This window comes from Protopterus annectens, chromosome 11.part0 (assembly GCF_019279795.1).
Source record: "Protopterus annectens isolate FY-2018-M chromosome 11.part0, PAN1.0, whole genome shotgun sequence".
NCBI classification, from domain to species: domain Eukaryota; kingdom Metazoa; phylum Chordata; order Ceratodontiformes; family Protopteridae; genus Protopterus; species Protopterus annectens.
Genome location: NC_056745.1, coordinates 1,560,593,595 through 1,560,619,959, shown reverse-complemented (window position 1 = coordinate 1,560,619,959; position 26,365 = coordinate 1,560,593,595). Strand labels below are relative to the sequence as shown.

General features: G+C 42.3%; 1 protein-coding gene across 1 annotated transcript in view; it reads right to left on the bottom strand.

Annotated features, from left to right (window-relative positions):
- STRIP2 (striatin interacting protein 2) overlaps positions 1-26,365 on the bottom strand; it is a 1,652,725-nt gene that overhangs the window by 1,161,216 nt on the left and 465,144 nt on the right. Inside the window, exon 3 of the mRNA XM_044088838.1 lies at positions 7,394-7,468. Coding sequence (XP_043944773.1) covers positions 7,394-7,468 — 75 coding nt within the window. The remainder of the gene's footprint in view (positions 1-7,393; positions 7,469-26,365) is intronic.

Sequence of the window (26,365 nt, the reverse complement as noted above, 5' to 3'; positions counted from 1 at the left end):
TCGATAAAACAATAAAAAGTGTGTAAGCACTTTCGCGTTCAACAAAACGAACGCTTCTTCAGACATATCAAAACTATCACATCTTCAGTTTAAATACTGGTATCACCCAATCATATCCCTACTCTAATTAACCCATTGCAATAACCATTACTATATCAATCCGTCATGAAACCATATCCCCCTCTCGACATTAACAGAACTTCAATCAAGTACAAAACACTTACACCCTGTTGAATAATAAATGCTTGTAAATGTATCACTAAATATTGATATTTATACATCAAATATACTAAACTTTTAAAATTGTTAATATACAAATAAATAGCACTGAATATATAAAAATGCCTCTACAGTAGCAAAACCTGAACATTCATAAATAAAACTATATTCAAGGCTGCTAAAAAAATCTATATTCAAGGCTACTAAAAACTTATACAAAGAAGTTATGTACTCACCATAACGTTCCATGTTTGTAGTCCATCTTGTCTTTCATTCTTACATATGGGTTTGGAGCCGATCCTCAGCTCCGAATCGGTCGATTACAAAGCTCAAATTCTCTTAGTTGGCTCGTGGCAAGGTAGGTATCCCACAGTGCACTAGTAAGAATCCCCAGATCTTGTTTGCTGCTAACTATAAAAGAGTGATAGAAGAAGGTTATCCAGAAGGAACAACAACAATAAAAGGTCTCCACTCTACCAAAGGCAATACTATCCTGTCTCCAGATCCTTCCAGGACAGGGGTAGGTGGGTGGGTTTGTAAGTATGAAGGACAAGACGGACTACAAACATGGAACGTTATAGTGAGTACACAACTTATGTTCTGTAGTCCTATCTCACCTTCATTCTTACATATGGGACTGCGTCCCTAGCACCTTTTTCTCAGGTGGCTCATGGGAATATACTCCTAAGAACTGTGGAAGCAAAGGAGGCTCTACCCCTGGAAGTCAAATGCAATTGTAATGAGTAATAAAGGTATGAGGGGTAGCCCAAGTTGCTGCTGCACAAATACTATCAATGGGAACTCTGGCTTGAAAAGCAGCAGATGTGGACAGAGATCTTGTGGAATGAGCCTTAATTTTAAACGGAAGGTTCTTTCCATTGGAGGAGTAGATAAAGGAAATACAGTTGGAAATCCAATTAGACAGAGTCACTTTAGAGACTGGCAGACCTATTCTAGTTTCAGAAAAGGACACGAACAATTGGTCTGATTTTCTATGCTCCTTAGTTCTATGTAGGTAGTACCGTAACTGTCTGTGAACATCAAGTTGATGAAATTTATATTCTGCACTGTTTAAATGATTAGAAAAAAATACAGGCAGTTTAATAGTTTGGTTCAAATTAGCCAGAGAGCAAACTTTCGGGGTGAAGGAAGGATTTGTATGAAGGGAAACTCTGTCTTTATGTACAATCAAATAAGGAGGTTTGATTGATAGTGCTTGCAACTCTGATATCCTAGCGGATGTGATAGCTACTAGAAAAATGGTCTTCCAAGACAGAAACTTCAATTCACACGCATGTGCAGGTTCAAAAGGCGGGGAAGTAAGTTTGGACAAAAAGAAATTTAGATTCCCAAGGAGGTACAGGTTCCTGAAAAGGAGGTCTCAGCAAGGTAGCACCTTTAACGAAGGTTTTACATAATCTGTGAGCCATCAGATTAGGCTCATGTTGTCCCAAATTAAAATTTGATATCGCGGCCAGTTGAACTAGCAGCAGCTGATCCCTGACGGAAAGTTTGGTTAGAAAGTCTAACACCAAAGGGATGGATGCTGTGTAAGGATCTACATTTTTCTCTTTTTCCCATATAGAAAATGTCCTCCATTTGCTAGCGTATAACTTCCTAGTGGAAGGCTTGTGGGAAGACATAAGGATATGGGTCACCGCAGGTGAAAAATCATGAAGCCTGACTAGGGATGGAAGTGGAGCAGCCACGCTGTCAAGTTGAGGGTGTGGAGGCAGGGGTGAAGAGAGCCTGACATGTGTGTCAAGAGGTCTAGAACTGGGTCCAGAGTCCATGGATCATCTAGGAGATGAGGCCCGAGAAAGGGGAACCAAATCTGACGAGGCCAGTAAGGAGTGATCAGAATCATTTTACTTCCCAAGAACTTTGCTTTCTTTATCACTTTCAATATGAGTGGAAAAGGGGGAAAGGCATAAAGAAGTCCCGGAGGCCAATCATGAACAAGTGCGTCTCTCGGTGACTCCCCCGGAGGGGGGATAAGGGAGAAGTAGCTGCTGCATTTGGCGTTGATCAGGCTGGCAAAAAGATCACAGCAAGGCTGTCCCCATTTGTGGAAAATCTGTTCCACTACTTTCTGATTTAGAGACCATTCGTGACGCATCAAGATTGCCCTGCTGAGCTTGTCGGCTATCACATTGGTTGTCCCCGGGATGTGCGTTGCTACTAGAAAGCACTGGGAAGATATCGCCCACTGCTAAATACAAAGAGCCTCTCGACAAATGGGGTAAGATTTGGTTCCTCCTTGCTTGTTTAGATACCATACCACTGACATACTGTCCAACTGGATTGCTATCGTCCCTAAAGGAAGAAAGTCACGAAGTGCTTACAATGCTAGACATACTGCTCTCATCTCTAGGACAGTGATATGCAAGTGAGCCTCGTAATCCTATCATGTGCCTTGGACAGTCCTGCCTAGATAATGCCCCCCCCCCATCTGGGAGGCATCCGTGGTCACAGTAGCAACGGTTTGGCGAGGGAAGAAGGGTGTTCCTGTCATCAGCTGATTGGGCTGAATCCACCAACGAAGGTCCTTTTTGCAAGACTCCATTATGAGAATATGATGAGATAGAGGCAGACGTTAAAGAGACCACTGGGAAAAAAGTAGCCATTGAAGAATTCGCATATGCAATCTGGCTAGTGGAATTAGATTTATGGTAGAAGCCATGGTCCCTAAGGGTTTCAGCACTGTCTTTGCCTTGACATTTTGTAGAGGAAGTAAGCTGTACATCTGTTGCCTGAGATTTTGAATTCTGTCTGCAGGAAGATGAGCCATCATGGCGTCTGTGTCTATTTCTGCGCCTATAAAAGTCACAAATTGAGAGGGCGACAAGACAGACATTCCCAGTTTATCGTAACTCCTAGCTGGGTACAGAGCTGGATGGTTGAATCCCTGGGTTGTAGGAGTAGGTGCCTGTTGATGGCAGTCAGGAGCCAGTTGTCCAGGTACAGAAACACTTGGAATCCATGACGTCTCAAGTGAGCTGTCACTACCACTATGCATTTGGTGAACACCCTGGGGGCTGTGGTGAGACCAAAGGGCAGAGCACAAAATTGGTATTGACTGTCTCCCAGCTGGAAGCATAGATGACTCCTCGATGCTCTGTCCATTTTTATGTGGTAGTACACATCTTGGAGGTCTATGGAGCACATCCAGTTTTCTTTCCCTAATAGAGGGAGTAAAGACTACAGGGTTACCTTTAGGAACTTGGCCTTCTTTATGGATTCGTTTAGTTTGCTGAGGTCCAAAATGGGCCTCCAGTCCCCTGTTCATTTTGGCACTAAAAGAATCTGGAGTAAGTTCTGAATCCTATCTGGTCTGTGGGGACGGTTTGGATGACTCTCTTTCAGTAAAACATACTCCCACAGCAGAGAGAGTTTTCCCTTCCTGTTCACACCTGGTGAGTGTATCTTTTATCTTTGGTCCAAACAAAGAGGAATCGTTGAAGTTGGTAAAGGTAGATTTGAAGGGCTCCGCAAAATTACATACGTGCATCCAGGAGTGTCTCCTAAGGGAAACTCCTGAACCCGCTGCCCTCTCGCTCCATCTGCTACATAGGAAATCAGCCTCATGGAGGAGTTAACAATGGAGTTTAAGGTGGACAACTGAGCAGTAGCTTTCTCAGGGACTCCTTCAGTTGATGTACCTTGGAGATTATCTCCTAGTTCCTTTAGGAGATCTCTCTGAAGCCTAGTAAAATGTGTGAGGTAGTTCACAGAGTAAACACTGCTGAAGAGAAAATACTCTTCCCGTATATATATCCATCGTTCGAGACTTCTTGTTTGGTGGGTGGACAGACGTTGAAGTCTCCGCTAGTTCCTTCTTAGTGGCTGCCGCCACCACCATGGCATCTACAGGCACACCTTTGGTCAAGAACTCTTTCTCTTTAGGGGCCGAGAGAAATTTGTTGGGTCTTCTGGGGACTGGTTCCATGGCATCAGGAGTTTCCCACACCTTTTGACTAACTAGGTCCAGGAATTCATCAAAAGGTGTAGACACCCAAGTGACTGAAGGTTGAGACCCGAAAGCCTTCAAGTACACTGACTCCTCATTAGAAGGGGTGACAGTGGGTCAGCCACCTCTCTGCTTCAGGATCTCTAAGATATCTACAAAGGAGATATCATCAGAGGACAACTTGGGGGACCCTTCTGACTCTTCAAGGTCAGTGTCTGAGGTGATGGACTCATCCGGGGAGTCTACATGCTTCCTCTTGCATATCCTCTTTCATGGGGGCTCCCCAGAAGGGTATTCTGGGGAGATCTCAGAAGACTGCGGACCACCCAACAGGGGCTCCTGAGGCTGCGGGTCTCTGCTGTCAAGAGAGAGACAGAGATGGTGCTGAGACAGAGGTTGGTGCTTGAGAGGGAAGAGTATTGGTACCCTTGTGCGGAGCTGAAGACTGGAACAGCACGCTTCTCATCTTCTCGAATGCAGATCTCTCTGACTCCGAAGACAGCCTCGGTTCAGAGGAAATGGAGGTAGCCCTCAGCTCCAAAGCGATCGGCTCCAGGATAGATGTAGGGTCCAAGCTCAACCTAGCCAACACACCAAGAGGTAAGCTTGGCACCAAAGAGGTTTGGGTCCAAGTGTCCCTGTCAGGGCTGACTGGTGAGCTTCGGCTCCTAGACACCAAGGACAGCGCCAAAGGTGTTGGAGTGGAACTCGGCCCCGATACAGCCACAAGGGGAGCTGGAACTGAGGGTTCCAAAACAAGCGGCACCGAAATCTCCGGCTCCAAAGGACCAACACGGCTCGGAGGAGGAACCACAACAGGGAGAATGGTCTTAGATGGCTCCGGGACTGACTGGGTCTGAGCCAGCAACAATTTGGGTAAAGCAGACGACTTCAAAAGTCTAAGCACTACTCTCTCTACATCCTCTTCCGAAAGGCTCTTGGAGGATCTGAATGACAGGGTAGGCGACCTAGATCTCTGTAAAATGGGAGATCGTAAAGTTGGGGGGAACAGCAATAGGTCTTTGGACCAGCTCCGATGCAATTTCTCAGTAGTCGGCTCCAAAACACTTGGGGCCGACACTGCAGTGTCAACATCGATAACCTCGACTGGCTCCATGGACAGTGGAGCCGAAGAGGTAGAAGGCTTATCCAATTTTAAAGTTTTCTGAGGAGGTTCAGACAAAATAGACAGAGCAGGAGAATGTCTCTTGGCCGACTTGACCTTCTCTTTCTTTGATGAGTGAGACTTGGAGGATGAAGAAGAGCTGGCTAAGTCCTCCTCTAAGGAAGGCTTAAGGAGACCTTTCAGTATTAATTTTTTCTTTCTTTCTTGGAGAACTCTGGAGCTGAATGAGTGACAAAAAGAACAAGTTTCCTGTAGGTGAATGGCTCAGTGGCAGTAAATGAAATTACTGTGCCCATCAGTGATCAACACTTTTTAAAACCCAAAGGTTTATGATCTGTGGATTCCTTCGACATGTCTACAAAAAGGAAGTTCTATGAAACAGAAGAGAGGACAAGGTCCTCTAACTTAAATGGGCCTCGCCCTTTAAGATGTTACACACAAAAATACAACCGAGGACTTGGTCCTCTAACTTAAACAGGCCTAGCCCCGCTAAACTAACTCACACACAAAGGAGAAACAACAGAGGACTAGGTCCTCTAACTTAAATGGGCCTAGCCCTGTTGAGGAAAAAATTCAGAAAGTTAAACAGAGGACTAGATCCTCTAACTTAAACGGACCTAACTGCGGAAACAGGAAAGAAGCTAAGTCAGAAAATACCACAAATAGTAAATCTTAAACAGCAGGCAAAAACTAGTCAAATAATAGTAAACGACACTGCACACAATATACTATACTACTGAAAACTAGAAAAAAACAAGGTCCTAACCCAAACACAGACCTACGCTAATAGGAACTATGTCAAAAACTAGCACACAGAAGAATACCACACAGAGAACAAAACGGGCCTAGAACGGCCAACAAGTTCTCAACACTAACTCCATAAATTTAGCAAAACACACTACTATTAACTACCTATGAAAAACTATTACTAAGACTAAGTAAACTAAGCTATCTTATGTGAAGAAATATCGATAAAACTACAATAATAAGGAAAAATATGCAACTTAGCCACGGCCAAGCAAGCACTTCTGAACTCGTAGACGCGGCAAATGAGATCTGGGGATTCTTACTAGTGCACTATGGGATACCTACCTTGCCACGAGCCAACTAATAGACTTTGAGCTTTGTAATTGGCCGAGTTGGAGCCGAGGATCGGCTCCGAACCCATATGTAAGAATGAAGGTGAGACAGGACTACAGAACATCTTATGTTATGTTTAGAAAAGCATGCAGGAAAAATAATTTACTACATTGTGATAGTTTACACCCTTCCCATGTGTATAAGACATTGTACAGGGACAAGGACTTAGAGTTTCTAGGTTGACCACTTCAGATGATGTCTGTAATAAAACCCTTGAGAAATTAGAGACAGAATTCTTAAACAGAGGATGCAAGGAGAAAGAAAGTAACTTCTTAAGAGATGAGAAAGTCATAGAGAAAAGGCATAGAGAAAGACTGTTTTTTAAGAAAAGAATGAATACTGATATGACTCTTGATAGGGTCACAGTCCCACTTACAAAGCTAAGGTGGCACTCACATACAGTGGATATAAAAAGTGCACACACCCCTGTTAAAATGCCAGGGTTTTGTGATATAAAAAAATTAGACCACAATAAATCATTTCAAAACTTTTCCCACCTTTAATGTGACATATAACCTGTACGAGTCAATTAAAAAACAAACAAATCTGTTAGGGGAAAAAATATAAAAAATAAAAAACACACAATACGCTGGTTGCATAAGTGTTCACAGCCTTACACTAATACTTTGATGAAGCACCTTTTGCTTTAATTACAACATTCAGTCTTCTTGGGTACACACCTGCCATCAAAGAGACTCGGATTAACACCAAATAAAGTTCAGCTGTCTTAGTAGGATTTTCTTGACATTTACTCAGTTGCCTAAAATAAAAATTGCGAAGTAAGTTGCAAATGGATTATTACAGGCACAAACCATCTTGTTGAGGTCTATACTATGGTACAGCTTCAGGCCTATGTGGTTCTGCTGCACTAAATAGTGTGTGTGGGCGGTTCTACAGACTGTACTATATATGTTATAAAAGTAATTAAGTTAGCATACCTTGAGTCCTGAAATCATCTTCAAAGCACCGCCAATTCATGGCAAATTCGGGTTCTTCTGTATAGCTGTACAGTTCTGCAAAAATATTTGTGAAAAGTCAAATAAGTGGAAAAAACAGTGTTGTATATACATGACCTATTCAAGACAGTAGTATCTCTCAGCAACTATAAGATACACCATTTTAATAATCACAGGCACATATATTATTAGGTAATATTCATCCACAAATCCTTTTTCCCAATTTTTGCACATGGTGTCAGGGTGGCCAAGTGAAAATAAAGTCCCTAAAATATGATGCAAAAACTGTGTAAAATAAACCAAGCAATCAGACTATAACTGAACACCACAAATAACATACTAAAATGCTCACAGAAAAGCTGCGGTGCCCGTCTGAGTAAAGATAAAACCAGTCATCAGACAGATTTAAGTCAAAAGCCTTACAGCTACTCAGAAACATGGAAAAATCAGCAAATAAAGACCATTTAGCACATCACGGGGCAGAAAAACATGTGAATGGGTAAAGCAAGCCTGAAAAAAGGTACACATCTCCACTGGTACTGTTGAAAGGTCTGTACCTGATTTTCAAAAGGTCAACAAGTTTTAAAATTGCATTTTCTTCAGAATTTTCATCTTCCAATTACCAGCTTTTAAAGGAGATTTGCAGTGGAGTACCCCAAGGCTCCATGTTGGGCCTGCTCCTGTCTGGCATTGTCTACTCTGAAGCTAAGGCGAACATCAAATGTGTCTGACTCACCAAGTTCACAAACGACTGTAAATTGGAAGCTATCACAAATTCCCTCTACAACACCAACATTCTACAAGAGGGCCTAACACAAACAAATAACTGGTGCAAAAGCCACAGATTAAATGCATTACAGTGCCCTTTGGGAAAGCATCCACCCAAACTAATTACTTCATGGATAAAACACACCTAAGAACTGACCCAATAGATAGGGATCTGGTAACATATATAGATGGTAATCTGGCATTCAACCAACATGTAGCCAAGACAGTAAGAAAATCATTTTGTTACCCACCTCCAGGTCCAAGGAAGTAAGAGTACCATTCTACTCGGCCCTTATTTGACCCATCATTGAGTACAAAGCCACCGTTGGCATGTACCTAACCAGGCACTTGCAAAAGTTGGAATGCTCTCAACAGTTCCTCACTAGGAAAATCCAGGGTACGAACACCCTGTCCTACACAAATCTTATTTCTGCCAGCAGTTTTCACTTCTGCAGATATATACGAGATGTCTCCCCTTGTCTCTTCAGCAATCTAAATTACATATTTTGTTGTTAAAGTAAAGTTTGCACAACATTTTTCTGTAGAACATTTGCTACATCCTGTGGTTGGGTGACCACATCACTGTCTACTGATACCACATTACACTTGCAGTTATTCTTTTCAATGCTCTGAAGTAAGTAAAGGCTGCCTTTTTATCCATTTCAGTCTTTGAGACTAAACTGAATTATAGTTAGTTAGATTTAATTAGACAAGGAAGTAGTTTCTATACCAATCTTGATTTTAGGACTATGGAAATCTTTGAAAGCTAAGCAATGTATACCTTTTCTATTGGTACATCTTATTAATTTTGTGATTTCTCCCAAAGTTTTCTGCTGAATTTACCTATGTATTTGTGTCCTCCCAGTGTGCATTCATGAAGGCAGGAAGTAATATCTCCAAACTCAATGATAGAATCAAAACAAGATTTTCTTGGATCATTGAGGATAATACCCCAGTTTGTTTTTGTAGGTATATAATTTACTACATTATAGCATCCATTCACAAAGCTTCAGAAGGATAACTTATCACCAAATTTAATAAACATGATAGTATTATTTTTTTTGTAATTCTTTTTATTTGTTTATAACAGTATCAAACATCCAATTACAGTAAAACAAGTCAACATGAACTATATACAAGCCTAACTATGTACACTTATACAATGCCCAAAATATATCACAAGCAAGTCTTGGTAATATTACATTCATTTCAGTATACATTCAAAAAACATCCTCCAATATTCTTTAAGATAAGCTTTCTGATTTAGGTTGTGAAATAGATACCTATGAGCCTTAAGGTGATTAATTTCTAGGATCTTAAACCCTTCCCAGGATAATGAGCGCCTGTTTTTCCAGTTAAGTGTGATGTAATACTTTATTAACATGAATATGGAAATTAAAATTCTGAGTTGTACCTTTGATAGTCTAGAAGAGGGAATATGTAAAAGGGTAAATTTCGAAGAAAAAGTTGATTTTTCGTAGCCTATTTTTTCTAACTGGGCTCTTAGGGCACACCAAAGTTTGTATGAGCATTTACAGCTCCAAAATATATGTAAGAGATCATCTGTTTGATTTTGGCAGAATTGGCACTGAGGAGAAGAGTTAAGGTAAATGTTATTAATTATGTTTGGGGTAAGATAAGCATTGGTCAGTAACATAAGCTGGGTAAAACTGTGCTTTTTTAGGGGTATGAGATTGGAGCCAGTCTTGATGGCATTCGATATTTGATTGTGGGAGATAGAGGGATATTGTTTCAGCCAGTAGTTAGAGTATATAGGCTCCTTTTGTGTTTTAAAGGACATAATGATTTTGTAAGTGTTTGAAATCATTTTCTTTTTGAGGAGGAGAAGGTTCCAAATTACTTTGCAGGAGGAGATATCTTTATCTGTTAGCAGAGGGTGATCTAAGAATTTATGAGATAACTCCATGATTTGTCTTAGTATAATTGTATACTTTTTTGGGAGATTCATCTTGGTTCTTATATCTGAGATGGAGTGGTGCTTAAAGGGGAGGAGATCTATAATATTTTTATCCTTCAGAAGGGGGAATTGAGCTAAGTTTAACATAATCCCATTCAATTTTAGGTTAGGATTAAGATGGCGTGGTTGTAAAGTATTAAAGGCAGGGGTCAGCTTTAGGGAGTGAAATAGTTTTTGTAGTGTCCCTATTTTGGTTTTTATGCCGCTATGCATCTTGATTTTGCACAGATTTTCTTTTTTTAAGAAAGAAAGAGCTAAGGGGTTGAAATTAAGTGATTTAGCATAATTGTTATAGAGTATGACCCACACTGGATGCCAAATACTGGAGTCCTTCTTGAATGTTGCTATGTTGATTATCCTACTGCAATTTATAATTTAAAATCTGGCAGTCCTAGACCTCCTTGTTCTTTTGGGTATGAGAGTTTGGTGTAGCTAATCCTAACAGATTTAGGGGACCATATACATTTCGAAAGGGATGAGTATATATTTTTGAAGAATTTGTTGTGTAAGATAATATTTGTTGCATTGAAAATATAAAGAAATCTGGGGAGTATGTTCATGTTAATGATTGCTACTCTTGCAAGGAAGGGTAGTTTAAGGTTGGCCCATCTGTTTAAATCATTTTGCACATTCGACCACAATCTAGTAATATTACCCTGGTAAAATGCTGTAAAGTCCTGAAAGAATGAGATTCCTAGATAGTGGTAATGTTTAATATTTATACCTTTAGATGGGAATATACTAGGGTATTGAGTGGACATGTTAATAGGGAAGATTAAGGATTTATCTTTATTTAATTTCTAGTTTGCAAATATGGAGACGGCATCAATGGAAGACATAATTTTCTCAAGATCAGAATTAGGAAAGGTAAAATAGATGTTTAAGTTTGATAAGGAGATTTTTGTGTTGTATAACAAAGGAATGTGATGAAAGGTTTTCTGTTTGATTAATAGGAATAAGGGTTCAATGAATAGGTTAAATAGATGGGGAGAAAGGAGGCATCCTTGCCTTGCACCATTTCTAATGTCGATCCTGGATGATACTTGTTTATTTATTTGTAGTACAGTGTATGCATTAGAATAAAGAATTTTAATGATGTTAATGTACAAGTATGGTATATTGAAGTGAGGGAGAGTATCAAACAGGTCTGTGCTGATTCGGTCAAAGGCTATGGATGCATCTATGGCTAAGGTGTAAATAGGGATTTTAGCGAGAGTAGAGAACGATATCAAGGCGTCTAGTGTAAGAGTGTGATCAACAGTGTGTCTATATAGAATAAAGGCTGATTGTTCAGGTGATACAATGCTGAGAATGACAGTTTTAAGTCTATTAGCTAGAACTGTAGCCAAGATCTTCATATCCAAGTTAACGATAGAAATAGGCCTATATTTCCAGAGGTTTTTTGTGTCAGAATTGGGTTTTGGGATAAAAATAATTCTTGATGCATTTAGATGAACATCTTTTATTCCAAAGTGGATAATATGATTAAAGAGCTGAAGCAGGGCATTGGATATTTTAGATGTAAAGCACAGAATTCAGCAGTGAAGCCATCTGGGCCAGGGGATTTGTTAAGTTTTAGGTTGTTGATAGCGTAGGTAATTTTTTGTTGTGTAATTTCCCTGGCTAGGATGTCTTGTTGATCTTTACTAAGCTTGGGGAAAGTTAGCTTGTTTAAGAAGCTTTGAAGCTCTGCTTTGTCTATAGGACTATCCGGAGGGCTATATAGTTGGGAATATAGTGATTCAAGGAGTTTGAGTATTTCTTGTGTAGTCTGATACAGTATCCCTTGATAATAAATTTCAGATATAGAGGGCGATGGTTTGCTATGATTTAAGATTCTGGCTAAGAACTTAGAAGGAAATTGGGCCCATTCAGAGTAGTTGGCTAAGATTTTTATTTCCTGATAGGAAAGATTCTCAGCATGTAGAAATAGAAGTTTATCTTGTAGCTGAATTATTTCATTCTCAGATTGGAGAGAGTAATTTGTTTGGATTTTGGCTTCTAACTTAGTTATTTTATCTGATATGGATGATTCGTTCTTGTAAAGTTTTTTACTGTATGATGCTTTGCTGATAAGTAGTCCTCTAATCATTGCTTTGGTGGCTGCCCAGGAATAGTCTATGGAAGATGAATCAGAATTTAAAGATTGAAGGAATTGATCTAGGTAGGACTCAATTTCTGTAAGTATGTCTGCCATCTTTAGAAGGTTGGAGTTTAACTGCCACCAAATGGCTTTGTTATTTGTGGGTGTTTCGGAAGACCAATGAATAGAAAGGGAAATTTTTGAGTGATCCGAGAGAAATCTGGGATCAGTATTAAATGAGATGTCAAAGTTAATATGTATTGAGAAAATTAGGAAGAAGTCCAACCTAGACCAACTTTTGTGACAGCTAGAAAAGAAAGTGAATTTGTTATTATTTGAGGGGCCGTTTTGATAGATATAGGGATCAAATAAGCTGAAATCCTCTAAGTTTGGAAATAGTTAAGGTACAGTATTTATTATAATTAGCATTAATATTGGTCCTGTCTGTCTTCAGATCTTATATAGAATTCCAGTTACCTTCCACTATGTAATAATGTAGCACCATCTTCCCTCTTTATCAGAGTCTTAGTTAATTATGTCTTGTTGGAATGAGTTTTTGATAATTATAGCAACCCCCACACTATTAGTTTTTGCACCTGATGCAATGACTGTTTTAACCCATCACTTCCTTCAATCCTGTTCCCACTGGTCATTAGATAGGTGAGTTTCTTGGATGAAAATTATACTTGATATAGATTTAAACACAAGATGCATGTAATCCTTTAATGTTCCATGACTCTAATTTCCGCATTTGTGATCTTATTATTTATCAAGTAAAAGGCTATAGGTGGAAAATGTAGGATTATTTGAGTATAGATAAATGGTAAACCAGGATGTTTGGGAAAAGATAAGAAACCCTTCCTGTTCAAGACCCGTGCCTAACCACCACCCATCTAGCCCGGAAGAGACTGGGATATTAGGTATTGTAGCAGTAAAGTAATACAAATTACATAAAACTTGTAGCAAAACTATTACAGTGAGACTAATATATCCCAACATGAACCAACAATATCTATAGAATCTAAAATGCATAACAATCCCAAACAGATTAGAAAACCAAACTCATAGCTCAGCAATCTTGAGTTTAATCTGAGAGTTTACTTACAGATGATTACAAGTGTTAACTATATCCTTACCTGATGAATAACACCAAATTCTATTAAGTGAGAAAAATCTTCATCCTGAGTATACTATTTCTCTTTTTTTTAATGAAACTATATCCCCTGTCCATTATGTAAAGGTTATTGGTGTTAAGGTAGAGTCTCCCCTTAGATGCTTGTGTGTGGTTTTAGTGTAAATATTTAACAAGTAGATGTAAGGCAGTTCAGAATCAAAGTAGTAACCTAGAGCTGCAGCCTAGAATTTCCAAAGCACCAGGAAGACTGAAGTCTAAAAATGCTGTATTATGTTCAGATTACATGCAATATTTTGAGTACTAACTAGGTTGAAACATTATAGAGATATACCTTTCAATTCTAGTCTCATTAAGTACAATGTTAATACAACCCACATGGTGTTAGTTAGTCAAATAACTGCCTTTATATTGTCATTGCATTTAAACAACAGTTAGTTATATATATAAAACTTTTTTTTTTTTTGACTATGCCAGTAACCAGCTTATATCATCAGCTATTTATGAACCCACACAGAGAAAAATTACATTCATTATAAGTCCTGTCATGAGTATTAATACAATGTTGCCCGGTCATAGGGGTAAAGAAGTGGTATCACTATAACTGTTAAACCCGTGAGTGACAAAGGCAGAGAAAAGGCAATTTGTGCATATACCAGAATGTATAGTTCGGTACTACCCGTTCATCGCAAGCATTACATACATTTTGTACACAAGCTACCCCCATTAATTCCTGTACGTAGATATCGCTGGCGTTATGAAACAAAAACAGGTTGGTCCTCTTCTACACAGGACTTTTTGAACTGTACCTGTAATATTTTCCATCACAGAACCAAGCCTTGCCCAGGTATGGGTAAGGGGTTGCTCTTGGATCTGTTATTAAGGCTGAGATTTCTTGGAGGCTTCCCTTCCACCTATCTGCACAGGAAATGTAGTATATTCACATACCTGTCCCTCGAAAGGTATGGAATTTTATTCTAAAACCTTTAATCACTGTGAAGACCCTTTTTTTTTCCGTTGAGTGACGGGGAGATGGAGAAAAGCTGTCCCTTTAAAGATTTTGTGACGTTCCTCCTTGACATATAGCTTAATTTTTAGGTGCCTGTTTCTTTAAGACACCGTGGAATTATGGGAGAGCAAGGGTCATGGAGTGTCACGGTGCTGAAGTTCGTGGTGGAAGTGGAAGTTGTAGTCCCTAGATAGAAACCTGGATCCATGAGGGAGAGAGACCTGCAACCCAGCCAGCGATCAGCCAAGAGGAAATCCGGAAGACTCTGGTGGGTCCCAAAAAAACTGAAAATATCTTCGGAGGTCCATCGCAATCATTCAGGTGTGGGTAGAATACATAAAAAAGAGAAATAAACTGAAATAAGTCAGCGATTTTGTTGTGCTAGATCTGGACATTCATTAAATGCTTTAAAAAAGATCGAAATGGCTTCCTTACTGTTTACTGCAGATAATTTGCATCCTTGATGTTGGAAAATCAGACTGTTTGTGTACTTCATCTGAAATTTTATTTGTTTTTGAATTAAATATGCACAGAAGGGTGCCAACTTTTGCCTCTCCATTTTTATCTGCACAGGAAGGTCTGGTGATAGGTAGATTCTGGTCCATTCCAAACAATATATATTTTTTGTTTTAGCTGCAAGTAAAAGTTTGTTTACGTGCTGGTAGTTTAGAATTTTGGCATAGACAATTCTAGGATTTTTTTGGTCCGAGGATGGTCTGAGAGCCCGGTGAGCTCTTTCAACTATTATCTGGTCTATAAAAGGAGCACTGTCCAGGAATAAAGCAAAGACTGTTGATGGTTTCTGGTAGAGTATAATGTTCAATCCGTTAAGGAATACCCCTAACTATGATACTGTTGCGCCTGGATCTGGCTTCAAGGTCCAAAAGTTTCTGTTGCATATCCAGCATAGTTTTGGCATTAGAATTTTGTTCTTTTTGTAACGGCTCTATTTTGATTTCATTATCCATAACCTTTGCTTCAGTTTTGTCAATTCTTGTAAGTATTCTGTCTATGGAATCCCCAAAGGTTTGTAGTTGAGCGGAAAAGTTTTGTATTGCAGTTTGTATAGGCTGCAATGGCATGTTTAGTTCATCCATATTAGTTGGGTCTGCTTTCATTTTGCCAGTAGGTTTTGTAGTTTCCTGTTGTTTACCTGTTCTTGCCCTTTTGGGTAATGTTTCTTTTTCCGGAGATGCAATTGTAGAGTATTTTGCTTTTGTAGTTTGAGCGTCCATGTGTTCAGAATCCTGTGACATAGTTGATTTTCTTGTTTTGCTTGATTAGGAGATTGCAGGCCGAGGAATCTCAGATCTCATGGACAGCACATGTAGGGAAGACAAGGAAAAAATCAGCTGCAATCCTCTTTGTATTACTGCTCTTCCTTGTTCCTGATCTGGTATGTGGTAAGAAAAGTATTCCTTTATTCCAGAGTAAGGTTATTAACCATGTAAGTTAATTCTCTCATGCTACTCGAAGATAATATTTTATTGATATGGTGCTGAGCTATGATCCAACACTGTTTATAGGATGGAAGCCATCTTGATCTCCCGAGATGATAGTATTATGATCTGTTGTAATTAAAATGAGCATAACCAAAAAGATCCAAGGTTTGTTAACATACTATCTAAGATATTGCCATCCCTAGCTGGATTTCACACTATTTGTTCTAAACTGTAAAACAGTGCATTAATATGACATACATATACAACATTGATTAGTCTGCTCAGTCAACATCTGAGTAGCTTAAGTAGAGCCACCGGAGTGACCCCCGGGGTGAATTTTCTATTTCCCATCCACTCATCAAGACTTCTCTTGAAGAGGGCCAGTGAGGTGCTCTGTTAGACATGTATGGGAAGTCTATTCCATAGCATGGGCAGTCTCTGGGTTATGAACCTGCCCCTCCAGCTTGTTCTTTTGATTGTGATAATGAGGTTGAGGTCTCTGGAGCGTGTGGTGCCGAGGGATTGGGATTTCTTTAGATGTAGCAATTCTACCAGAGCTGGGTCATACATGGCTTTGTAAGTCAAGCAGAGAGCGCCTCTAAGTAGGCGATATGAGACAGAGAATAGTTGGAATTTTTTGCGTCTGTCCATACAGAACAAGTATTTAAGGCTTAGGATCCTCTTTGTGAGGTACGTTTGAGGCCTCTCCCATTGTTGCAAGTGTCTAGTGAGGTACATGCCAAATGGGGCATTATACTTGATGATTGGTGTAATGAGGGAAAAGTAGAGGGAGACAATGACCTCTTTCTTCCTGGATGGAAAACTCTTAGTAATATTCAGTGACAAATATATTAATTACTGTATGAGTAATATCTAGTAATGAGCTTTTTACTTGGCATCTGACTTTTATTTTATTTATTTTTTTACAAAAATCAATGCATAACACAAAGCAGCAGCGTAGTAATTCTATGAATAAGAAGTTATGTACTCACCATAACGTTCCATCTGAGTAGGTATACTTCATTGTCAGCAACCTATGGGAATCAGATCCGACCTCGGATCCGAGCCGGCAGTTTTCAATAGCTTTAGATCCGAGCTCCAAGCTCCTCCCACTACCCATAATCCCCTGCCAACCCTGACTGACCTCAGATCAAGTTTGCCCAACAGCAGAAACTGCTAGAAAATTATTATTCTCAAGATAAGGTGGGTAAAACCCATGGACCTGAGTATGAATACATTCGCAAGTGAGGGGGCAGGAGGGAGGGACGGTTGCTGACAAATGAAGTTTACCTACTCAGATGGAACGTTATGGTGAGCACATAACTTCTTAATCTGAAGTAGTTAACTTCACTTGTGCAGCAACCTATGGGACAGAGTCCCCAGCTACCTGAACCTTGGGCGGCCTTCATGGAAGGATGTTCCGGAGCACTGCAGAGCCAAAGGATGCTCTCCCTCTGGAGATAATGTCCAATTTATTGTGATTGATAAAGGTATGAGATGAGGCCCAAGTGGCTGCCGAGCAAATATCATCTAAAGAGACTCTAGCTCTAAAAGCCGCAGAGGTAGACATAGATCGAGTAGAGTGGGCATGGACTCCCTGAGGTGCGGGCCTGCCAGAACTTTCATATGCTAGAAGGATACACTGTGAAATCCATCTAGACAGTGTAACTTTAGACACCGATTTATCCAAGTTAAATTTGGCAAAGGAGACGAACAACTGGTCGGATTTCCTATGACCAGATGTCCTGTGGATGTAGAAGCGAAGTTGTCTATGCACATCCAATGAGTGTAATTTGTATTCCCCTTTGTTACGGTAATTTGGAAAAAAGACCGGCAGGTTAATGGACTGGTTAATATTTGATTCAGAGGCAACCTTGGGAAGAAAAGAGGGATTGGTCCTGAGGTAAACTCTATCCTTGTGAAAGGTCAAGTATGGGGTTTTTACGCAGAGGGCCTGTAGTTCAGAGACCCTTCGAGCTGAGGTGATAGCGACAAGAAAGGCCGTTTTCCATGACAAGAATTTAAGCTCTACTGAAGCTGCAGGCTCAAACGGGGGAGCTGTCAAGGCCTGAAGCACCATCGTTAAATCCCAAGGAGGGATTACATCCTTCACTGGAGGTCTGAGCAGAAAGATGCCCTTCAAAAAGGTCTTACACAATTTCGTGGTGATCAAAGGGCCCAGTTCATTTCCTACGTGATAATGAGAGATAGTTGCTAGTTGAACCTTGACTGTCGAGGAGCTAGCCCTCTGATGAAACAGCCCTGACAGAAAGTCTAATACAGCGGGCAAAGGAGCTGTGAAAGGATCCAACTTTTGGCGTTCTGCCCAAATGGAGAAACGTTTCCATTTGCTACTATAGATCTTTCTAGTAGAAGGCTTGTGCGCTGCTACTAGAATAGTTTTAACTGGAGAAGAGATACCGGGAGTCCTAGCTACGAGTGGAACTGGAGCAGCCAAGCTGTGAGCTTGAGATTGTCCAGGTTCGGGACTGGGAGCTCTAGGGGGTGGGATATTAGATCCGGACGGGGATCCAGAATCCAAGGAGGATTCACCAGATGAGACCAAAGGTAAGGGAACCAGGTTTGACGAGGCCAAAACGGGGCAATGAGGATAATCCTGCTCCCCAACCTGCTGGCTTTCTGAAGAAACTTCATCATTAGAGGAAGAGGAGGGTAAGTATAAAGAAGACCGGGAGGCCAAGCATGCACCAGAGCGTCTCTCGGGGATTCCCCGGAGGGGGAAATGAGAGCAAAGTAGTCGTAACATTTTGTGTTCGAGGGGAGGCAAAGAGATCGCAACAGGGTTGACCCCATTTGGCGAAAATCCGATTCGCTATCTCGGGATTCAGAGACTACTCATATGGTAACAGGATGGTGCGACTTAATTTGTCCGCTAGGATGTTGGACCGCCCCCGAATGTGCATTGCTATGAGAAAGCGGTTGGTGGAGATCGCCCATTCCCACACCCTCATGGCCTCTCGACAGAGTGGGTAAGACCTGGTTCCCCCCTGTTTGTTGATGTACCAGACAACAGACATATTGTCTGTCTGAATCGCAATTGTTCCTACAGGAAGAAGGTCCTGAAGTGCTTGCAATACTAACAGCACTGCCCTCATCTCTAGGACGTTGATATGCAGTGAGGTCTCTGTGAGGTCCCACGTGCCTTGGACTGTCCTGCCCGAACAATGCCCCCCCCACCCGAGGTGTGAGGCGTCCGTGGTCACCGTGGCTAGTGGAGGGGTCATAGAAAAGGGGCGTCCTTGCTGGAGGTCCGGAGATTGGAGCCACCATAGGTGGGCCCTCTTGCAAGCCCTGCTGATGGGAATAGGATGGCTCAGAGGATACTGAAGAAAGGACCACTGGACCTGAAGGTTCCATTGTAAGACCCTCATGTTCAAACGTGCCATCGGCAATAGGTTGATTGCCGCCGCCATTGAGCCAAGAGCCCTCAGGACCAATTCCGCCGGAGGAGCTGGAGATTGTAGAATGGCCCGCACGTGTAGCCTCAGGGTTCGTAGCCGGTCTGTGGTCAAGAAAGCTAGGAGTTTGTTTGTGTCTAATCTGGCCCCTATGAAGTCTATGGTTTGAGTCTGAATAAGAGACGACTTCTCTATGTTGATAGTGATCACCAGCCGGGGAGCTAGACGAAGAAAGTAGTTTCTGGCTGCACAGAGTAGATGTCTTGTCGGGGCTGTCAGGAGCCAGTCGTCCAGATACGGGAAGACCTGAATTCCCTGGAGCCTCAGGTGGGCCGCTATCACTGCTAATACTTTGGTGAACACCCTGGGGGCTGTGGTGAGACCAAAGGGGAGGACCCTGAATTGGAAATGACTGGCTCCTAGCCGGAAGCAGAGGAACCTCCTGGACCGCCTGTCCATCAGAATGTGGTAGTATGCATCCTTGAGGTCTATAGAGCACATCCAATCGTTCTCCCGCAAAAAGGAGAGAATGGATTGAAGAGTGACCATGCAGAACTTCTCTTTGGTTACTGACAGGTTCAAGGAAGAGAGGTCGAGGCTTGGACTTAAGTCCCCCGTCTTTTTTGGCACCAAGAAGAACCTGCAGTAAAACCCGGACCCGCACTGGTCTGGGGGGACGTGTTGGATGGCTCTTTTTTCCAGCAAATGTTTGATTTCCATTGCTGCGGCCTCCCACTGATCGGGTGGAACATCGGGGAGGTATCTGGGGCAGCGTGGGCAGCGAGAAAAGGGAATCTGATATCCTCTGGATATAATGCGAAACACCCAGCGGTTTGTTGTGATGGACTCCCAAGCTGCTGGGTGCTTCGAGAAACATCCCCTGACTGCCTCCAGAGTGGAGCAGTCGGGCAACCCCTCAAGGGTGTTGTGTGGGTTGGTCCGAGAAGGGTTCTCTGGATCCAAAGTTCCACGGGCCCCCTCTGCCTCTAGGGCGGTGTCCACCCTGCCCTCCTCTGCCACGGAAGGGCTGGGAGTCCGGAGCGGGACGGGACTGTTGCGACTTCCGGAACCACATCTTCTTCTGACCCTTTTGGTTCTTAGAGAAGGACCTCTGGGGAGCAGAGAAGCGGACTCCGATGGCAGACAACGTCTTCCTGTCTTTTTCACTTTGGACCAAGGTGTCTCGCATGGTTTTGCTGAAAAGGGCAGAACCATCGAAGGGGGCATTAGCGAAAGACGCCTTAAAGGGTTCTGCGAAATCACAATGCCAGAGCCAGACCTGACGTCTCATGACAAGGCCCGCTCCGCTTGCTCTAGCAGCTCCTTCCGTGGCATGGGACAGTAGCCGCATAGAGGTGTTAGATATGGATCATAGAGTGGCCATCCGGGTGGAGTGCAATTGCTTGTTCTCCGCCGACATGGACTCGGGGGGGCTATGCAGCGCACTCTTTGATAAGGTCCCGCTGCAGTCGAAGCACATGTGCCAAGTAGTTCAGCGACCTCACAGAGAAGGTAGCCAAACTAAACACTCGCTTCCCTAGGCGGTCCATCGACTGACACTCCTTACTCGGGGATGAACCGAGGGACTCTCCTGAGCTAGTTCTCTCTTGGTGGCCGCTGCCACCAACATGGCATCTACAGGTGGACCCTTACTCCAGTGGGACTTGTCAGAGGGTGGGCTAAGAATCTTGTCCAGGCGCTTGGGGACTGGCTCCACAGTGTCCGGCTCCTTCCACGCCCTGGTAGTAATCAAGTCTACTAGGGGGTCGGCCAGAGGGGACACCCAAGAGGTAGACGGGCCTGCTTCAAATGCCTCCAGGAACACGGATTCGTCCGAGGTAGGCTTTGGGGCAGACCCCCCCCCTTATTCTAAGCATCTCCATGATGTCACCAAATGAGACATCTTCGGGGGGTGATCTTGGAGAGCCTTTCCCTTCCTCCAAATCCGTGTCCTCAGTCAAGGACTCGGGGGAGTCCAGGTGCCTCCTTTTGCACCTTCGCTTGTGAGGAACCTCCTCGGGGGGGCTGTCCGAGGAGGTCTCACCAGCCACTTCTTGTTCCAATGGAACTACCTGGGACGTCAAAGCAAGCTGTCCCTGGGGCCGGGTGATGGAAGTCGGACCCAACAGAGAAGGAGTGCAGGGTGAAGCCGTGGCAAGGGCTGGGGGCCTGGATTGTCTCGACAGGGCCCTCTCCACCACATCAAATGCCGAGGGAGAGCTGCTCTCTCTGGGATCCGAAAGCAGAACCTCGCTCGGATCCGACGGATGGATCGGGGCCGGCGCCGAAGCGATCGGATCTGATGGACCAGTATGTTCCGACCTGGACTGAGCCGAAGACATACCGATACCCCCGGATCCGAAGCTCAGCCCTCGGCTCCGAGAGCTCGGATCCGAAGAAGAAAATGGACCCAACAGACTCGAGGGAAGTGTCGGCACCGAAGTACCCGAGACTATCGGTGCCGAAACACCCCCGGCTCCAAGGCTGCCCGGCTCCGAAGACTCCGAACCCGGGAAACAGGACAAAGAAGGAGCTAGCGAGGCAAAGAAGGGAGTCGAGCTCCCCCCGGAGGGGGGGGGGAGGCAGGAGCACTCCCATCTGCAGTTGGGCCTGGCGGAATCTTCTCATCATCCGGTCCAAATCTGCATCTGTGAGATTTCGGGTTGATCTCGACGAGGCCACCGGGGCGGGGCGGGAGTGTCGCCTTGATGACCTTGAAGGAGATCGGGTCTCCTCCTCCTCAGGACCCGGTGAAAAGCATGGGGACCGGATCTGAGAAGAAGGAGACTCAGAAGTCCTGGAGGGAGAAGACCGCTTAGCCGGGGGGGGGGGGCCGAAGCAGAGGCCTCGGCCCGCTGCTTGTGGTGTTTCTCCCTCCTTTTTTCTTTCCTAGCCTCCCTCTCCTCCGGGCCTAAGGCGGGAGGTTGAGTCCCATCTGGGGCGAGAGAAGCAGGAGTGGCAGCCGCCGCAGCCGTAGCGGGAGCCACGGGAGGACCAGAGGTAGAAGCCAAGTCCTGGGGCAGAAGACCCGCCAGAATCAGCTTAGACCTCCGGTCCTTGAGTGCCCTGGGGTTGAACGCCGCACAAATGGTACAACCAGAGGACAGGTGCTCAACCCCAAGGCACAACACACACCGAGTGTGGCCATCCGCTGGGGACAGCTTATGGCCACACTCGGTGCACTTAGAAAAAAATCAGCTTTGGGGCCTCAGACATATTAACTAAAAGGTAAAACCACACACACTAGGCCCCAAACACACACACACACAACCCTGATGGAACCACGAAGGAAGGGGGAGGTTAAATATGAAAAATATAAAATAAACTAAGAGAGTTTAAAATTAGAAAGGGACCTGAACACACACTCACACCAAAAGATTAAGAAAGGTTAAATTTTTCTCACAAAAGTGATGAAACGCCTGGAACTCGGGATCAAGCTGCTGAAGTAAACCACGGCAAACTAAATCTGAGGTCAGTCAGGGTTGGCAGGGGATTATGGGTAGGGGGAGGAGCTTGGAGCTCGGATCTAAAGCTTTTGAAAATTGCCGGCTCGGATCCGAGGTCGGATCCGATTACCATAGGTTGCTGCACAAATTAAGTTAACTACTTCAGATCTAATATTCTCACTCCAACTGAATAAATAAAGTTATGACATATGTGCATTTGCCCAGCATAAAGCACTGATACTGCTGCCAACAAATATGCAAGACAGACCTGCTGGTTAGCAAATCTTACTCAAGTTTCAAGCTTGTATGTAGAATATTCCCTCCCCACTTTACTTCTACTTCCTGTTAAGTACCTTTTTACTTACTTTATGAAGGATCAGCGAAGAAACACACATTACTAAACCCGATGATGGCATTTTCTTACTAATAAATGATGTACATCAACAGGTTTTTAACCAGCCAATGACTAACAAAATACTTACTTCATACCCCTCACAGATTAAGACTCTTTGTTTGAGTTTTCTTAAGTAGACAAGATAGGTTCACCGATAAATACTAGGCTAATGACCACCAGGGCCTTTATAAGTCTAGCCATGCAATCGAACCCAATTGTGTCCCTATGTATCATGGGTGTTTATTAGGAGGGGGTATGTTAGGAAGTATCTAGAAGTTATGTGGTGTGGGCAAAGTATGCAGGGTATACAAGCAAACCTTTATACCAAACTTCATTTGAACACTGTTTTTATATAAAGCTCTCCACAGCTGATTCCAGTTATTCAAATTTACAATGAAAGTAGTATAGTAATGGTAAAAAAAATAATTTTGCTTTAAGTATTATTCTTTCCCCTTCCAGATGTCCTGCACACAGTCCCCCTACCCATCTCTGTTTCTCTCCGCCACCTCCAATACTCCCACCTGTCCCTAGTATATGCAAATATACATATCCCTTTTCTCTTCTCATTTATACAAGTCCATATTTTTAATTATCAGCTCCTACGAACCCTCTTCACACTGCACCATTTTGGTAACTTTCTGTTGCATGCTTTTTACCCACTTCATTTCCTTTGTCAGTACAATAATTTCCAATGATGTACACAGTACACTACATGCAGCAAAAATGTACACAGAACAGCACATGTAGCCTTACTAGGCATCCTGTACAAAAGAAAGATGACAGCATTTCTGGAATGCATTACAAAACTGAGCACATTTTTGGCCTCTGACATTTTACAATGTACTGTCTGATGCAGCTTAAGAATGATTATTACCCCTTATCCATTCACCACTATAGGACTACACATTTTCCATGGGAATCCCCTCCAAATATACAACTCTGTATTTTCACATGAACAGCTACCTATCACAATGTCGTCTCGCATAGGTCTTTGGAGATCCACCCATCTCCATCTATGATTATCCATCTATGAATATAATGTCCCTTTTAGTATGTATGTGTCTAACTGAACTGAATCTAGCATTTCTCTGGTAGGATGGTACTGGTCACTGAGACTTCTGTTTGAATGAATGTGGTCAGACAGTGGTCTTGGGGTGTGTTAAAAGTCATCAAGTCTCCTCTGTTGCCATGGAAGTCTGGTGTTTCCTTTGTAGTTAGAAGATGGGTGACGCTTGTTTCTTTTAAAGTAAGTCATCCAGCAACAGGTCTTATACTATCAAACTGGTTGGGGTTACAATTTTTTTTACTTGGGGTATGTCCTGTGTTAAAGTTCAGTGTTTGACAGCAATACCAATAGACCCCATTTAGGATACAACTTTGTGTAATAGCCATTTGTTAGTTCTAAAGTCTCTTGGCAAAGTAAGCCAGCCTGTAAAGTTTTCCAAAAGCTTCTCATTCATTTGTTAATTCTGTTGTATCTTACCAAAATATGCCATCCAGTAGCAACATTTCTCAAATGTTTTTCACTTGTGCAGCAATTGCTGGGAGTGTGCTCTCCTTCCGATGTCAGGTTTTAGCAGTTCTAGTCTCAGCTGTAAGCTTCTGCTCATAAACAACATAGCAGGCATCTGTATGTGCACAATATGCATTTCTGCTTTAAAACATTTACAAAGCCTGACTTACTCTTGTAGCTTACTTTAAAAAAAAGAGATTGGCAGTACCAGGAAGCAAGGGCTTTCAAAAATGTACTCTATTTTAGTGAGTTTTATGTTAAGACTAATATTATCAGTATGTGTAGTTACCTTAATTTGTTCTTAGTCCAGTAAGGACACAGTCACAGTCTGGTCCTGTCCTTCATAAATAAGGTCAGTTATGCTAATACTGACCTAAATAACTTCTACTTTTGCTCAAATTTGTTTTTTAGTACAGCTACAACTTGCAAAACAGTTTCAGCTTTTTACTGTCAATTTTCCTTACACTGTTGTGATAAAATTAACTTTTTACCATTCCCATAGCTAATACTTGCTCATACTCAGCCAATGAACACCTTGATGGGAGTGGTAGCTAGTTCAATATCCCTGCCTTGATCAGACTTGGCTATTCAGGGTGCCATGGCAACATACCATTTACATCCTGTGTGGGTGCAAAGCATGTGTTTAGAGTATCCTGCTTCTCGGGTAGGAGATGTCAGAACTTGTGAATTATGTTGGTAGACTACCAATAAATCTACTTACAGTTTATATCAAAATATACACCTTCTTTTGATTTTACACTCAAAACTAGTCTTTGTGCATCTGAAGCATTAAATCAGGATCAGTTTACTTTATTTAAAATATTTGAGAAGTAGTTTTATTTTTTGAGCCTTTGTGGATCTACATTTTACAGATTTCATCTTTTTTTTCACTGTATTTATTTTTATTTATTTAATCTTTGTTAAATGGGTAGGTGGTCTATAGACCCGTTTTAGTCAGGACCCAAGCCATAAAGGCAAGACAAGACCCAAATGTTGTGAAAGTTTTGAAACATGAGGAGAATAAATCTAAGATGATTCCTCTGCATAATTTAGCAGAAGCATATCGACGTCAAGCAGGAATGCAAACTAAACCAGAAGTGGATAAAAACCAGGCAGCAAATAAATGTGCCAAAAAACAAAAGAAAGAATATAAGGTGAAGGACCAGATGAATAGGCAAGAAATGTGGAAAAAGCATAAATATAGTTGCAACTATAGAAAACTTCTGGAAAAACCTCATGTTGATCAGGAACGAATACAGGAATGGTTAAGGACAGGCGAATTCAAACCAAGAGATGAAAGGTTAATATTGGCAACCCAAGAAAGTGGGCTACGTACATGCTGGTTCACAAAGTCCATTGAACATGTGGGAGAAACAGACAAATGTAGGTTTTGTAAAACAGAATTGAAACAGTTGCACACCTTGTTGCTGACTGTGACATACTAATGGCAGAAGGACTGTATACTGAAAGGCGTAATAATGTGGCAAGACTGTTGCACTGGGGATTGTACAAACAGTATGGTATTGAAGTGGCTGAAGAACACTGGAAACATGAGCCACAAAGCATCGAAGAAAATGATGAAGTTTACATCACATGGGCTCACCCATTACCAACAGTTCAAAAGACAGATGCTAGAAAACCGGATATAGTGGTCCAAGAAAAGAAGACAAAAGTAGCTTAATTACTGAAATCGCTACACCTGGTGACTGAAGTGCTTTGCATACAGAGAGACACAAAGTCATAAAATATCAGGATCTGCAGGCAGAAATT